This window comes from Lissotriton vulgaris, chromosome 1_1 (genome assembly GCF_964263255.1).
Source record: "Lissotriton vulgaris chromosome 1_1, aLisVul1.2, whole genome shotgun sequence".
Classification (NCBI taxonomy): Eukaryota; Metazoa; Chordata; class Amphibia; order Caudata; family Salamandridae; genus Lissotriton; species Lissotriton vulgaris.
The window spans coordinates 1,398,967,975-1,398,985,398 of NC_141685.1; the positions used below are offsets into that span (position 1 = coordinate 1,398,967,975).

General features: G+C 50.8%; 1 protein-coding gene across 2 annotated transcripts in view; it reads right to left on the reverse strand.

Moving 5' to 3' along the window:
• Positions 1–17,424, reverse strand: part of ING3 (inhibitor of growth family member 3) — a 200,108-nt gene that overhangs the window by 51,172 nt on the left and 131,512 nt on the right. For both annotated transcript variants that reach the window (XM_086967020.1, XM_086967014.1), the window contains exon 8: positions 12,722–12,876. In XM_086967020.1, the coding sequence (XP_086823146.1) occupies positions 12,722–12,876 (155 nt within the window). The remainder of the gene's footprint in view (positions 1–12,721; positions 12,877–17,424) is intronic.

Consider the following 17,424-nt stretch of genomic DNA (forward strand, 5'->3'; position numbering starts at 1 on the left):
GTAGCTCGGGATACCAGTACCTTCGTGCCCAGTCCAGAGCCACAAGGATGACTTGTGCCCGGTCGCGCTTGATCTTCTTCAGCACTCTGGGCAGAAGTGGTATAGGCGGAAAGGCGTACAACAGATCGCAGCTCCAGGGCCGCCTTGGAAATTCCAACGCGCAGAACTGATGACATTGCACGTTCTCTTCGGTGGCAAATAGATCTAACCAAGGCTCTCCCCATCGCAGAAAGAGGCCTTGCGCCACGTTCGAGTTCAGACGCCATTCGTGATCCATCGAGCACCGACGGCTGAGTTCGTCCGCACTGGCGTTCAGAGAACCTGCCAGGTGTTGAACCATCAGAGTCACGCCCTGATGTTCCAGCCATTGCCAGAGGCCCAGAGCCTCCTGGCAAAGGGTCCACGACCCCACTCCGCCCTGTTTGTTGCAGTACCACATGGCGGTGGTGTTGTCCGTGAACACTTGCACTGCACTCCCTCGGACAGACGGGAGGAATGCCTTCAGTGCCAGACGAATCGCCCGCAGCTCCAACAGATTGGTCTGCGGCGGAGTCCCAGCTCCATATCAGAGTCCTCTGATCTCCGCCTCTCCCAAGTGGCCTCCCCAGCCCTGGAGGGACGCGTCCGTCACAACTACGTGCTCCGGTTGGGGAAGGGAGAGGGATCTGCCGTTGACCCAATCGCGGTCCGTGAGCCACCACTGCAGCTGTATCGCAGTGCCCTCCGAGATCAGGACATGGTCGGACAGGTTGCCCTGATGCTGGGCCCACTGAAACTTCAGGTCCCACTGCAGAGCCCGCATCCGCCACCGTGCGTGATGCACCAGAAGGATGCAGGTGGCCATCAGCCCCAGAAGCCGCAGCGTCAACATGACCGAAACTCGGGATAAAGGCCCGAAGATCGGAATCAGAGCCTGTATATCCCGAACCCGCTGTTCGGGCGGGTAAACCCGAAACTGCGCAGAGTCGAGAACCGCTTCGATGAAAAGGAGCTTCTGAGAGGGGCACAGGTGTGACTTAGGCACATTGATGGAAAATCCCAGCTGGTGCAGGAGATCCGCCTTCAACAACCAGTCGTCTAGGTAGGGGAAGACTGACACCCCTAACCTGCGCAGATGAGCTGCGACCACCGCCATCACCTTCGTGAACACCCCTGGGGCGCTGGTAAGGCCGAAGGGGAGCACGGTAAACTGAAAGTGCTCGTGGCCTACCGTGAACCGCAGGTAACGCGTCCTGCAAGTCCAACGCTACCATCCAGTCTCCTGGGTATAGGGCAGCTAAGACCTGAGCCAGTGTCAGCATTTTGAACTTCTCCTTCCGGAGGAAGCCGTGGACGTTCCTCAGATCCAAGATAGGGCGTAGGCCCCCTTTGCCCTTCTTGGGTACCAGGAAGTAGTGGGATTAGCAACCACGTTCTACTTCTGGCCCAGGAATGCGCTCGATGGCCCCCTTGGCCAAGAGGGCCGAAACTTCCTCCTGCAGGAGCTGCAAGTGATCCCCCGATACGCAGTGGTGTTGTAGTGGCATGACTTGAGGGGTCGTCTCGAAGGGGAGGGAGTAGCCCCTTCGGACGATCTGCAGCACCCACCTGTCCGAAGTGACAGTGCGCCAGTGAGAGGGGTGATGGCGAACCCTGCCTCCCACTGGCGTCACATGGGCCGAAAAGCACGGACTAGGAGGGTTTAGAGGTGGATGCCGCGGGAGCAGGTGTGGACTGACTCTGCCCGTTTCCCCAACCGCCTCCACGGCGGTTTCCACGGCCGCCGCCGCGCTGGACGACAGTTTGCGGCGAGTGGCTGGCGGCACGTGTGGGGGCGCCCCTTCCCTGGCCACGAAAAGGAGCGAAAGGCAACCGTTTGCTGGCACGGGGCCGAGAGGCCCAAGGACTTGGCCGTAGCCCTGGAGTCCTTAAAGCGCTCAAGCGCGTGGTCTGCCTTATCGCCAAAGAGGCGACGGCCATCGAACGGCATGTCCATAAGAGTGTTTTGGACGTCTGCCGAAAAATTGGCGGATCTCAGCCAGGCGTGGCGTCGTACCGCCACCGTCGTAGCCATCGCTCTGCCCAGCGAGTCAGTAGTATCCAGCCCACACCTGATGGAATACTTGGCTGCGTCCCGGCCCTCCACAAGGGCTTGGCCGAGTTTGGCCCGTACCTCCAACGGGCACTCTGGCAGCACTTCCGCCACCGTCTCCCACAGAGAGTGGATGTAGCGGCCCAAGAGGCATGCGGTGTTGGAAGACCGCAGTCCCAAACTAAGGGACGAGAAGATCTTCTTGCCATAGTTCTCGTACCTCTTGGATTCCCTGTCCGGCGGGGCCGTCCGGAATGCGGTCTGGGAATTAGAGGCCTGGATGACCAGATTCTCGGGGGTGGGGTGGGAGGACAGGAAACATGGGTCACCCGGAGCCGGGCGGTGGCGTCTGGCCACGTTCATATCTACGGGCGAACCCGTAGCGGGCCTGGACCAAGTGCCCAAAAGAACGTCCGTCAAGGCCTCATTAAACGGCAGCAGAGGCTCCATGGAGCATGACTGCGGCTTAAGGACCTCAGTGAGGAGGTTAGTCCTCCCGGCCGCGACGGGGAGCTCAAGGCCCAAGGCCTTGGCAGCCCTCGTCAACACCACACCATAGGTAGCTCCCTCCTCCGAAGCCACGGTAGGAGGAGAGACAAATCCAGTGTCTGGAGATGTGTCCAGGCCACTGGCCTCCCCAAGGTCTCCTGCCCAGTCCATGTTAGACTGACACTCCCTGGTCAGAGGGTCCTCAGACCCCTCCCAATCCTCCTCATCCCTCATCTCCTGAGATTCAGGATCGTAATTGTATGAGGTCGGCTCGTAGAAGCTAAAATCTCCAAACGGCGTCGAGATCGGCGCCGATAGGCGCCGTCCCGACGTCGGAACCGAATGAAAGGAGGCATCGGGGATGGCGTCGCCCAAGGACGGCGCCGGAGGGGACACCACACAGACCGACGCCGGGGGGGTCGTAAGGTCCACCGGTGACGATCCAGAGCCCGATGAAGGTCCAGTGGCACCCTGCGGCGCCGGGCCCGAGGGCACCGGCGGTGTCGGGATCGTGGGGCCCTGCAGCACCGGGCCCGAAGGCGCCGGCGGCGTCGGGCCGAAGCACCCAACGGCATCGGGGTCGAAGCCCCCGACCCACTAGGGCCCCCCCAGACGGGTTCGCTGGGCCCGAAGGCGCCGCGGAACCCGTCGGAGGAGAAAGGGACCTCATGGCCATGAGGAAACGCTCAATCTCCTCCGGCGTCGCGTTCAGCCCAGGGACCAGAGGGTATGGGGCCGGACGTGGCGCCCGCGACTCCCGAGGACTTGTGCCCGGTCGCGCTTGATCTTCTTCAGCACTCTGGGCAGAAGTGGTATAGGCGGAAAGGCGTACAACAGATCGCAGCTCCAGGGCCGCCTTGGAAATTCCAACGCGCAGAACTGATGACATTGCACGTTCTCTTCGGTGGCAAATAGATCTAACCAAGGCTCTCCCCATCGCAGAAAGAGGCCTTGCGCCACGTTCGAGTTCAGACGCCATTCGTGATCCATCGAGCACCGACGGCTGAGTTCGTCCGCACTGGCGTTCAGAGAACCTGCCAGGTGTTGAACCATCAGAGTCACGCCCTGATGTTCCAGCCATTGCCAGAGGCCCAGAGCCTCCTGGCAAAGGGTCCACGACCCCACTCCGCCCTGTTTGTTGCAGTACCACATGGCGGTGGTGTTGTCCGTGAACACTTGCACTGCACTCCCTCGGACAGACGGGAGGAATGCCTTCAGTGCCAGACGAATCGCCCGCAGCTCCAACAGATTGGTCTGCGGCGGAGTCCCAGCTCCATATCAGAGTCCTCTGATCTCCGCCTCTCCCAAGTGGCCTCCCCAGCCCTGGAGGGACGCGTCCGTCACAACTACGTGCTCCGGTTGGGGAAGGGAGAGGGATCTGCCGTTGACCCAATCGCGGTCCGTGAGCCACCACTGCAGCTGTATCGCAGTGCCCTCCGAGATCAGGACATGGTCGGACAGGTTGCCCTGATGCTGGGCCCACTGAAACTTCAGGTCCCACTGCAGAGCCCGCATCCGCCACCGTGCGTGATGCACCAGAAGGATGCAGGTGGCCATCAGCCCCAGAAGCCGCAGCGTCAACATGACCGAAACTCGGGATAAAGGCCCGAAGATCGGAATCAGAGCCTGTATATCCCGAACCCGCTGTTCGGGCGGGTAAACCCGAAACTGCGCAGAGTCGAGAACCGCTTCGATGAAAAGGAGCTTCTGAGAGGGGCACAGGTGTGACTTAGGCACATTGATGGAAAATCCCAGCTGGTGCAGGAGATCCGCCTTCAACAACCAGTCGTCTAGGTAGGGGAAGACTGACACCCCTAACCTGCGCAGATGAGCTGCGACCACCGCCATCACCTTCGTGAACACCCCTGGGGCGCTGGTAAGGCCGAAGGGGAGCACGGTAAACTGAAAGTGCTCGTGGCCTACCGTGAACCGCAGGTAACGCGTCCTGCAAGTCCAACGCTACCATCCAGTCTCCTGGGTATAGGGCAGCTAAGACCTGAGCCAGTGTCAGCATTTTGAACTTCTCCTTCCGGAGGAAGCCGTGGACGTTCCTCAGATCCAAGATAGGGCGTAGGCCCCCTTTGCCCTTCTTGGGTACCAGGAAGTAGTGGGATTAGCAACCACGTTCTACTTCTGGCCCAGGAATGCGCTCGATGGCCCCCTTGGCCAAGAGGGCCGAAACTTCCTCCTGCAGGAGCTGCAAGTGATCCCCCGATACGCAGTGGTGTTGTAGTGGCATGACTTGAGGGGTCGTCTCGAAGGGGAGGGAGTAGCCCCTTCGGACGATCTGCAGCACCCACCTGTCCGAAGTGACAGTGCGCCAGTGAGAGGGGTGATGGCGAACCCTGCCTCCCACTGGCGTCACATGGGCCGAAAAGCACGGACTAGGAGGGTTTAGAGGTGGATGCCGCGGGAGCAGGTGTGGACTGACTCTGCCCGTTTCCCCAACCGCCTCCACGGCGGTTTCCACGGCCGCCGCCGCGCTGGACGACAGTTTGCGGCGAGTGGCTGGCGGCACGTGTGGGGGCGCCCCTTCCCTGGCCACGAAAAGGAGCGAAAGGCAACCGTTTGCTGGCACGGGGCCGAGAGGCCCAAGGACTTGGCCGTAGCCCTGGAGTCCTTAAAGCGCTCAAGCGCGTGGTCTGCCTTATCGCCAAAGAGGCGACGGCCATCGAACGGCATGTCCATAAGAGTGTTTTGGACGTCTGCCGAAAAATTGGCGGATCTCAGCCAGGCGTGGCGTCGTACCGCCACCGTCGTAGCCATCGCTCTGCCCAGCGAGTCAGTAGTATCCAGCCCACACCTGATGGAATACTTGGCTGCGTCCCGGCCCTCCACAAGGGCTTGGCCGAGTTTGGCCCGTACCTCCAACGGGCACTCTGGCAGCACTTCCGCCACCGTCTCCCACAGAGAGTGGATGTAGCGGCCCAAGAGGCATGCGGTGTTGGAAGACCGCAGTCCCAAACTAAGGGACGAGAAGATCTTCTTGCCATAGTTCTCGTACCTCTTGGATTCCCTGTCCGGCGGGGCCGTCCGGAATGCGGTCTGGGAATTAGAGGCCTGGATGACCAGATTCTCGGGGGTGGGGTGGGAGGACAGGAAACATGGGTCACCCGGAGCCGGGCGGTGGCGTCTGGCCACGTTCATATCTACGGGCGAACCCGTAGCGGGCCTGGACCAAGTGCCCAAAAGAACGTCCGTCAAGGCCTCATTAAACGGCAGCAGAGGCTCCATGGAGCATGACTGCGGCTTAAGGACCTCAGTGAGGAGGTTAGTCCTCCCGGCCGCGACGGGGAGCTCAAGGCCCAAGGCCTTGGCAGCCCTCGTCAACACCACACCATAGGTAGCTCCCTCCTCCGAAGCCACGGTAGGAGGAGAGACAAATCCAGTGTCTGGAGATGTGTCCAGGCCACTGGCCTCCCCAAGGTCTCCTGCCCAGTCCATGTTAGACTGACACTCCCTGGTCAGAGGGTCCTCAGACCCCTCCCAATCCTCCTCATCCCTCATCTCCTGAGATTCAGGATCGTAATTGTATGAGGTCGGCTCGTAGAAGCTAAAATCTCCAAACGGCGTCGAGATCGGCGCCGATAGGCGCCGTCCCGACGTCGGAACCGAATGAAAGGAGGCATCGGGGATGGCGTCGCCCAAGGACGGCGCCGGAGGGGACACCACACAGACCGACGCCGGGGGGGTCGTAAGGTCCACCGGTGACGATCCAGAGCCCGATGAAGGTCCAGTGGCACCCTGCGGCGCCGGGCCCGAGGGCACCGGCGGTGTCGGGATCGTGGGGCCCTGCAGCACCGGGCCCGAAGGCGCCGGCGGCGTCGGGCCGAAGCACCCAACGGCATCGGGGTCGAAGCCCCCGACCCACTAGGGCCCCCCCAGACGGGTTCGCTGGGCCCGAAGGCGCCGCGGAACCCGTCGGAGGAGAAAGGGACCTCATGGCCATGAGGAAACGCTCAATCTCCTCCGGCGTCGCGTTCAGCCCAGGGACCAGAGGGTATGGGGCCGGACGTGGCGCCCGCGACTCCCGAGGAGCCACGTGGGCGGTGTCACCCGAACCCCCGGCCGCATCGCGCGAGCGTTGGGGGAAGTCAGAAGAGCGATGATGTCTCTTCGACTTCTTATGCTTCTTACCTGACGACTTGGACCCGGAGGAGTGGTGCCGACTCCCGGAGCTGTGACGGCTCCGTCCCCGCGACCTGTCCCTCGACCTCCCGTGGGACTGGGACCTCACACGGCGCGGGGCCGACTGCCGGAGTTCGAGCCGCCTGCGGGACCGCTCCCGCCTGGCCTTCCTCGAAAGGGCCCGACAGTCGGGGCAGGCCTCGTCGTCATGGTAGACGCCCAAACACGTCAGGCACAGGCGGTGGGGATCCGTGACCGACATGGTACGGTCGCACTCATCACAATGCTTGAAGCCGGGCATCCCTACAGGCACTGTCGGAGTAGTACAGACTTCGAATTGGATCAAAAAAGATCACCAAAAGACTTAGTCAAAAATTGATTAGGGTAACTGCTCTTTCCAGATCTGCGCGGCTGGCGCGGAAAAAAGAAGAACTGACGTCAGCACGCGGAGGCGGCGTCTAAGTACTCCGACGACGTCATCACGGCGCCCACGACGCAGACGACGGACGCGGAGCCGCAGACGACGCCTACCGACGCGCAAGGGTACTGCTACGCAAAAGTTTCCGGATCCAGTCTGACGCCTGGGGATATTCTAAGGTAAGGTATTTATCACTAACGTGTCTCTTTCAGATACAGTATGTTGGAAATGGCAGTAATGACCGCATAATTTGCCGGCCACCAGTCAATTTCCACTTTGGTTCATAAGAGCAACTCAGACTTTTTTTTTGGACCATGAAGTCACTATGAGCTGATCTAATACACCTAAAACAATAGTGATAAGTCCTCAAGAAATCCCAATTTGTGCAATCCTCTAATACCACACAAGTCAAACATTTACTTCATTAATTTTACTTGCCTATGGAAATTTTAGCATGAGTGTATCTCGATCCCAAGCCTGATACCTTGTACAGGAGCTGCTGCAGAGCAGTTTGGCAATAGGACGTTGCAAACGGTCACCTCCATAAAATGTCTTAGCATACTTGCACATTAAAGGTTTGGAAGCAAGTTTGGCCCTTATGCCCATTCATTTTGGTATAAATGGACACGGATATTAAATAAAGGATTAGAAAAAAAAAAATCAGAATTATTTTCTTGAAAAATGAATTTAATGTGTTTCATAAGACTTCTTTCCTAAGAAAAAACTATTTTCAATATGGATTGATCAGTCTAGTTTTAAAAAATGCCAAAAGAAATATCTTGGTTAAAAAAAGGAAAGCTGCCAATCCTTCCTCTTTAATTGGTGTAATGGCTAGTAATTCTCCTGGGTGCTGGACTATTACGGTCTGAAATAATACCCTTTGTTCTTGCCGACACTAGTTAGGAGAGTCACGTGTTGCTTACAAAAAAAGCTCAAAAGCTAGAGGAACTTTCCAGTGAGGATTGCATTGCTATCACCCTAAGCTTGAGTTGAAACAATCACCTCATAGTACTCATAGCTGCCCCATTTATTTGCAAATCAACAGAATATAGTGCACCAGCAGCGCGATAGCCTATGACCTACAACTCTAGATATTACGACACTCCTGTTGCTTTAAGAGACTGGACTAGTGTCAAGCATCAGTATGTTTACAGAACTATCAGCGGACAAATATGTTGTATCCTATATAGTTTGCAAAGATATTGCCCAGTTGGGTTTATATTTTCTATTATAAACTTCAGTGGGGAGATAATTTTGTAGACCATATTTTGGACACCGTTTATGTCCAATGATTTTTGCTACCTTCAAGGAGCCATTGCTGAATATGAAGAACCAACTCACAAAACCCACCATGACAATCCGATGAACATGCAAGATTAATATGCGGACCAAAGGCAATTTCTCACACTGGAGAACTCAAACCAAGTATGTCCAAGATCCTAAACCTTGAGCCAGTGTCAAGCGATGTTGATACTGTTAAGCTTCCAAAACAAAACTGCCAAGATCCCTATCAGATGGAAGATTCAAGCCTTCCTCACCTACATTGATGCAATGCGGCTCATAGTTAGATAAAAGAGTCTTCCAAAAGGATGCAGTGTCAGAAATAATATGGCAGAGGCATATGCAAATGTCCTGTACGTTCATATTAGCAGTGTATTCACCTTGGTCTTCGGCAGGTGACTAGATGCTTCACTGAGGCATATGTCATTTTCTCTTGCAAACAGATCTGTGTGGCAATCCCCTCAGCCCAAAAAAACGACCTTGATTAGCACCTTCTGATTAATTCTCATGCATGTATCACTTGAGGTATCTACAAAACTTTTGTTTAGGCCAGGGAGAGTACTTATATGCTTCACCAGCAACTAAATGCCTAATTCGTTGGACCAGTGGTCAGGGATGAGGAGATTTTGCAGCCCTTTTAGGCAATCGGCATGTTTTGCTTGTATTGTCCACTTGAATTACCACCTTGCTTGTATCTGAATGTGGGAAGTATTTAAGGCCCTACCTGAGGCACCAATATACTATATGTCAGACGGGGCCCTACTCACTCCCTTTCCCCTGTATCGTCCATGTATGTACGTCGCCCTGCAACCTTTATCATTATATGTATGTCGCCCTGCAACCTTTATCATTATATGTATGTCGCCCTGCAACCTTTATCATTAATATCACCTTGTGGGATTGGCTCTTCTAAGATTGAACCTTAAAATACTTCTGGGTGTTCACCTTTGAAGAAGACACTGAACTCTTGCTTTAACAATCAATAGAACGTCCCACGACGAAAACGGTACCTACTGATGACTGAACCGGTCTGAAAGTGTCATCAAAATAAGTCTGGCATTTGAAACCAACAGAATGCATACCAGTTATTAGAATTAATCTCATCACTCTTGAACTGCCAGGCAGATGTGTGTTTAAGCAAAGCCCACCCTCTCAATAGCCACCACATCTCTGGAGTGAGGGCCAGTCAATGGTGTCTGGGAATCTACTTTTGCTCCTAAAATGCGGACTAAGAAGTGAGCTTGACTTTGAGATTCAAAGAACTATAACTGAATCGTTCACATTGTGTTGGACATTGCTAAAATGACTACTCATATACAGCCATTTGTGAAGATATGGATACACCTGTGCTATTATTTATCTCCATAAATAATACACAAACCACAACCGAACATTCGGTCATGAATTACAGTAAAATCATTGATTGAGAAAGGCAGTGGTGTGGCCACACCTTTCCCATTGATCTCTTATATATGGCTTTGCGGTCATCCAAAGAAGCATTTTTTGGTTTGACAAACTGATTGATATGGTCTATAAAACTGCCCAAAAATAATGTCATCTTCATCTGACCTATGCTCTTTTAAAGGTAAATTTTAATTTACATCATAAACCCTAAAATATTTTCTTCAAACCCTCAGCACTTGCAAAATGAAACAGTCTGCCAGAGATGCTCCACTGGCCATGGAGTGGCATATCTTGCTAGTTTTTACAGCATTACAATACAGTGGCTGAAAGTCTGGGAAATAATCTAACAAATGCTTTTGAAGGCCTGAGCTTCCATTATACAGTAATAAAGTCTCTCTGAAACTACTCACAGGTCAAGGTTAGTCATCATTAAATTGCTTGTATCCATAAATACGAACATTGGCAAACACATCCTACAGTATACTGAACTGGAGCTTGCAAGCTTGAGAAGATCAAGCAGAACAGAAGTATCCTCACACAAAGGGGTAGAGAAGCTTGTGCTACCAAGGGGTAGGGAAGTTAGTGCTAGCAATTAGTAGGGCAGTGTCCATGGTCCGAGAGCATGGCAGAGGAAATCTTGCAGCAGTAGTAGCACCATTAGGCAGCTCTGCACCCCCGGGATGCTGCCCTGATCAGGAAAGTAAATGTCCAGCCAAGAGCCGCAGTTGAGGGGGGACAGAGCACAAGGTGAAGAGCAGGTGATAGGAGAGATCATTTTTGAGGCAGTAATAGGCCTGGGGTCCCGGAGTAGAAATTCCACAACAGAAGCTCATATAAGCCTCGTTTTCGAGTCATAACTATGCCATCTTGAGAAGGAACTATTCATCTGTACCGATCCTGTTCTCTGTGACATTTGGCAGCCTTAGTTCAGCTCACAGAGGGAAATGGGCAAAAGGAGCAAGTATCAAGTTGGGCTAGAAGTATCATTGGACAGGGCCAGAAGAATAGCTTTCTGTTTCAGCATGGAGTTGCGCATTTGTACAAACAAATCCCACCCTGGTGCACTGCATGTCAATAGTAGAACTACTTTGCAGGAAGACCTAATTCACAGACGAACAGGAGGCAAGTGTGGAAGGAAACAGCAGTATTGGCAACTTATGTGCCAAGGGCCCTTAGGAACAAACATCACTACTCTAAGCCTCAATAGTGGTTGTACCATTAAATATCAAAATCTGAAAAACAGAGCCAGAGGAGAAGTCTTCTCTGTTGGAAAGATTAATATGAGCAATATACCTCTTCAGTAGTGCTGGCAAAACGTTTTGTTCCTAATCCATAGCCCCAACTTCCTTAGTAAGGGTACAAGCTATTTGTTTTTGTCCATCAGTGCGCATCTGACTGACAACAAATGCTATTTAGACTAAACCCCAACATAACCTTCACAACAAACACTATATAACCTATCAAAATAAACCTTTAATCTGCCAAGTGAACAGATCAAGTCTCACATCTGCCAATAAAATCTCTGGTGCTTCAGGCAATTTCCATGTCAATGGACATATAGGTGTGAGGGACAGATTCACTAAACTCCTCTGGTGGTGGTGAAGGGGATGGAAGGAGCAGAAAACTTACTAATTTTGCTTACACACTGCAGTTTAACAGGACTATTAGCCTACAGCCACAAACCCGAGAGTTAACCAGTGGTGCCAGAAAGCAACCAAATGTTGATTTCGCACATAAAATAACGCAAATACATGTGTTAGATTGGTTTCTTACATCAAATGCAACTATTGTGGCAAAGCCATGCATTTTTTAAGCAGACAACACATTATTTTCCGTAAGATCCACACAAAGAAAAAGCTACATCTGTTGTCAAAGACAGGGTGGGTGTCCCGTATGGAACGGTGCACACAAATGGGTTTCTTTCAAACATAAAAAAGAAGACTCTGGTCTGACCTCCTTAAGGACGTGTGGAGTGCACAAGTACACACATCTTTCTTTAATCTGGATCAGTAACGGGTGCCTGAAAATGACGTTTCAAATCATCCTAACAATTTAAGCCATTTAATTACTGTCCTTTTAATCACCAAATATAATTTATTTCTCATGGACCATATGAGTTGTTGGGAGTTGTTTAACATAACTGATTCCGTGAGGACATTAAAATTAGTTCTATTTCTGGTCTGCCACACGACTAAAGCTACTATTCATATAAACACCAGAGGAATAGTAGTGTACAAAATCGGTTTTAATGTTGAACTTAAAGAAGCTCCTTAGAAGGCCAATCATAATTCCGTTTTAATGCCGACTCAACACCGAAACCTAAGTACCCCATGGTCATAATCATAAATGCGGAGCCATTTTCAAACACTACAAGATATACAGAAACTACTAGATTAGGAATTTCATCCACTGCTAAGCCCAAATTGAATGTAGATTGTATTCGATCACACCCAAAAAACCTAATAAAAATGAACTAATATAAAAATGAAATATGTAAATGTAGTAGTTACAACGGTTTGTCAAGAATAGTTCAAAATCTCAGAAGGTACTTCATCTGTAAATCACCAAGGAAATGATGCTCGCAATTCTAGTTCATCGTAGGTATCTTTGTTGATATTTTAAGAATGAAACAGTTGCTGCTTGTATGCAGTATTCAGAGTCCAGCACGCAGACAGCATTTATTCGGCCCTGATGACTTCCACAAAAATACCTATGATGCAGAACTCCTGGTTACGTATGTGTGTCATCAGGCCACATGTCATAAGCGTGATATCAGGGACACACAATATATGGGGCAAACTTTGAATCGGGAAACTAAAGCTACAAATGCTTTGTGATTTTAACCAAAAACACAAACTGGATAAAAGTACTCCAAATGACATCAGCTTGCTGCCAGGTATGCTACAGAAAAACAGTTTGCAATACCTTACCTGTGCTGTTGCTTGCACAGCTTGAGCTGCTGCCATAGTAATAGCACCTGCTCCAGCGCCAGTAGAAAGTGAGCCCAGGTTATACGAAGGCAGTGGCTGAGAGGAGTTGGTGTTGTAAGCATTGTTGGAAGCTGTTGTGATATTGTTTCGAGCTCCTGCAGAAATAAACACAACACATCTGTAAAGGCTAGCTCTTACTAACACAATGTAATGGGAGCAGAACCCTTTTTTGCACAAACATCTGTCACCTGACCACTTTGTATACATTTTTGTGTATTTTACAAATACTACATGCATCACAAGCACCAAAGCCCTGTTTTGCAATATAATGATAATCTGTCCGAAACAGAAATATGGACAACCATACTACAGCCGGGTATGATATGGATTTGTTCAATATCAACACAGCACTTGGATGTTAAAAAAAAATCAGTTATTTTCAGATGACCTCCCCGTTTTATAGGTTTCGCCTGGCGTTGCAGCGCAAAGTGCTGCTCGCTCGGCGAGAGATATTGTAAGAGAGTAGATTTGAGTAGGAGACTTGAAGCCCCGCCTCTCGTTTTCATTGGCTGGCGTAACAGTTTATGCTATACGGTGGCCTGCCATTGGAAATGAGGTTTTTTTTTTGCCGCCCTTTCGCCTTTTCATCTGGCCGATCTGGACAGGGTCGTCTGCTTTGCTTCCATCGCAAAGCAATTTCTTATCTTTATAGGGGCCATCTGTTTTCACTCAGTCCTGTGTTTATTTTTGTATGGCGCTTTCACTGAAAGTGAAAAAGCGATGCAAATATAAACAAGCGGCTGAGTAAAAACAGATGGCGAGTGCTTGCTAACCAAAGGTGCCAGCTTCCACCAAAGAGTTATCAGGGACCAGCGCCCTTGTAGCTAGCCTAAGGCACTAGAGGTTGTGTAGGAGAGACAGCTGACCCATCTCGACCTCCATGCCTTGGCCCTTTGGTGTGCAGTTGCCACTTGCTGACAAACAGATTGCTCTGCTATCATCTTTTCACAGCTGATTTCTTTAAAATGAAGCGCAGCAGCAGTCATCGAGGAACATGACACAACATTAGCTGATCTCAGAAGCCCCGCGGTTTCTCGCCGAGGTGTCTCTCTAGCCTTCGGAACAAGTTACCTACTGGAGATGTGCGTGACAAGCCGAGGCAATGGCAGATAATTCCACTGGTTAGCCACCAAACAGCTGCGCACCTACATTTCTTTTAATTGTCCCCCCCCTCCCTCTGCCTCGTCCCTTGACTGCGAATTTAGCTGATTAAATAATCAAGTGCTCACCAAGCTGATGACATGAAAACAACAATTAATAAGCAGCCCTCTGTGTAACTCGACTGCCTTTTTAAGTAAGCTGCTAATAACAATACAAGGCTTGCGAGCAAGAGGATGATGTCAAAATCAGACAGGTGCAGCCAGATTAATGCCCAGTTTTGCCTGCTCGTCTCCGGCCCATGTCCTGCTCAAGCCCAGTGAGAATTGGGGGCATAATGGCCTTTTCCAACCTGGCAGTGCCCTCTCGGGTCCCCGTGCACGCGGCTACAGCGCGAGGCTTGTCAGCTGGGACGCGCGCCTTCCCTAGAGAGGTGCAGGTGCCTGCACTTTACTGCCCGTTATGGCTGTTGTCTGTGGGAGGCTTTGCTCCCTACTCGCGCACTGTTAGAGCCTGTATTTACCGCAGAGCTGTGAAAACACCAGGAGGCTTGTGCGAGTTAGGCAAGGGGAGCCGTGGTGTAGGACGGGTGCAAAAAAGGGAAATAGGACCCCACAACCACTGATTCGGTAGTAAAATGCAGCAACAATTCAGGTTTAGTGGGTCCCTTCTGTGTCTGGACCCTGGTGCTATGGCATATGTTGCACTATTGACAGCTACGCCCCTGAAGGAGAATATGGAGTAACAGAAGTTGGGTTAAAAGGACGGAGAGAAAGGTTGTAGGCATGAAGGTGGTTCCTTCGAGAAGGGTTGCAGTTTAATCGTCTGAAGGATACTGGGTCAATGCAATTTTACTTCAGTTTGCACATAAGGGTGGCACTCGTGCCCCACCCCAAGTGTAGTGCTATAGGTCTTGGACAATGGTAAAGTAGTTTTGAAGCTGAGGGAGAGGCTAATAGATCATTAGCGTTATTACTAAAGCTGTACTAAGTACTGGCACTTCTTTCCTCAATGGCTGTGGTGGCTATTGCCAAGGAAGTTGAGGGCAAGTAAAGCCAAAGCAGATGTACAAGCTTTCATAGCACCTAAAAACCGAGAAGCTTGCACTCACAACTGAATGTTGATCATGACAAACATACCCACAAACAGGACTATCACATCAACGACATCTAGGTTTGACAAATATTTGTTTAGATGCAAACATGCCATCCTTGATAAGCTGAAAAAAGGACTCCCTGATATCACCAATTGTGAAGGTTGATCGGATTCTGGAATCATGTAAATTATCCTTCTAGCTTGTCAATAGTGGGGACAGCGCAATTTGAACCTGGAGTTGGTTGCAATTCATAAATGCAATTTCTCCACTGAGATTGGAGAGGTCTTTATCTCCAGCAAGTTCTCACCAACACACAATTATGATGATTTCTTTAAGCTACATGTTAGCAGTTAGATAAGGCATTGGCCCCCACTTAAATAGGCAGTGGGGCTTGGCCTAAAAGGCTATAGGTTTCATAGTAGATCCATGGAACAACACCAAAGCCCTTGGCACCCAGAAATGCACAATGGTTTTACATGGGTGGAACCATTGTTGTTGAGGGTTGTGATAGACAGCTTTTGTGTGTGTGTGTGTGTGTGTGGTGGGGGGGGGGGGGGGCACGGGTTACGTTTACCCTCTGACTGGTAACTCAGTCATTCATCTGAAAGCAACCACAATATCCAGTCTACATCCAGAGTCAGAGACTATTCAAACAGGTGGCCAGATATTTAGCCGCAAACCTGCAATACTGCATTCTTAAGTCTGTTAAATCCACTGTCTAAACTGTATTTGCTAAAGCTTGTAGTAGAACAGTCAGAGTGAAAACTAGCCGATTTGACATTTGCTAGAGTACTTGTCGTGCCTCAGGAAATCAGTCTTTTATGCAACAACAAAGACATTCTGTCCTTACTACGCGCTTTGCATCTTGGTTGATGACAGGGCAAAGAGAGGTCCGTCTCTAGAACACAGGAAGCAGTCTTCAGGAGTAAAACAGATGATCATCCCTTTCCTAGGCAACTCTAAGCCAAACATAATTTAGCTTCTCTTTTATTGAGGGCTTCAGGTGCTTCAAGACACAGGAGTCATAAGCCTCAGTTCTCAAGGTCCATGCACCTCCCAATCTAGTACACTGCTAAAGGGTTTTCTTCATACATACTGAAGTCTGTGGGCTACAGAGGAGATGGCGCTCTGACTAAAAAAATAGGACAAAAAAGTGTGGATTCAGGCGCCTGTGGTGTGAACAACAAACAAAACAAGCATTTACAATGCAATGGTCTCGGCATTGTTAAAGTTAGAGCTATTGGCATTGCTCATGACATTATTTTTATTTATGTTTTTGTTTTTAAAACATAAATAAATGGCATTGTCCTTTACAATGCCAATAGCTTAATCGCTCGCAAATGCGAGACCTATTGCTTTTGCACCCACACACACATACGGAGCCACCCACACACACGGAGCCACCAACACAGAGCCACCCACACACACGGAGCCACCAACACAGAGCCACCCACACACACATACAGAGCCACCAACACAGAGCCACCCACACACACATACAGAGCCACCAACACAGAGCCACCTACACACACACACACACACACACACAGCCACCCACACATAGAGCCACCTACAAAAAAAGCTAGCCACACAGACAGAGCCCGCACACACAGACAGAGCCCCGCACACACAGACAGAGCCCCGCACAGAGCCCCACACAGAGCCCCACACAGAGCCCCACACAGAGCCCCACACAGAGCCCCACACAGAGCCCCACACAGAGCCCCACACAGAGCCCCACACAGAGCCCCACACAGAGCCCCACACAGAGCCCCACACAGAGCCCCACACAGAGCCCCACACACAAGGCAAGAAAAGCGGCACAATCAGGGGCAGAAGGCAAGAAAAACGGCACAATCAGGGGAACAGAGGCAAGAAAAACGGCACAATCAGGGGGCAGAAGGCAAGAAAAGCAGCACAATCAGGAGGCAGAAGGCAAGAAAAGACTGGTGTCTGATTAAAATGTATACATACAAAATGAATGTCAAACTGTGAAGACATTATGTACTTTTAAGATAGAAACAAATGCAATACAGTTAAGCACTCCTCGGAAGGTGGAATGATGCACAAAACAACCAACTGCATGAGGTATAAAAATAGCACTTCATTGGGTGAAGCCAAAGCCAATCTATCTAAATAGTACGTAATTGTTTACAATCTGTTGCTGACAGTTGCGCTGTGCACCCACCCATTCGACAACGAAAGACAAATGAAAAATATAAAGACGTGGACTGGCATAAATGTGGGAAGATGGCAAGTGCTGTGCACTTAAGATCACATGATCTGTAAAAGGTGCCCCAAGCATATTCACAGTCAAGCAAACGCTTCTCCTAAAAAACAAAACACACTGGCAGCTCCATCAAAAACAAAATCAAGGCAGGGCAGCCAGAGAGAAGCAGTTGTATGCAAGACATGCTGATTATCCAACAGAGGCAAGCATGCATAATCA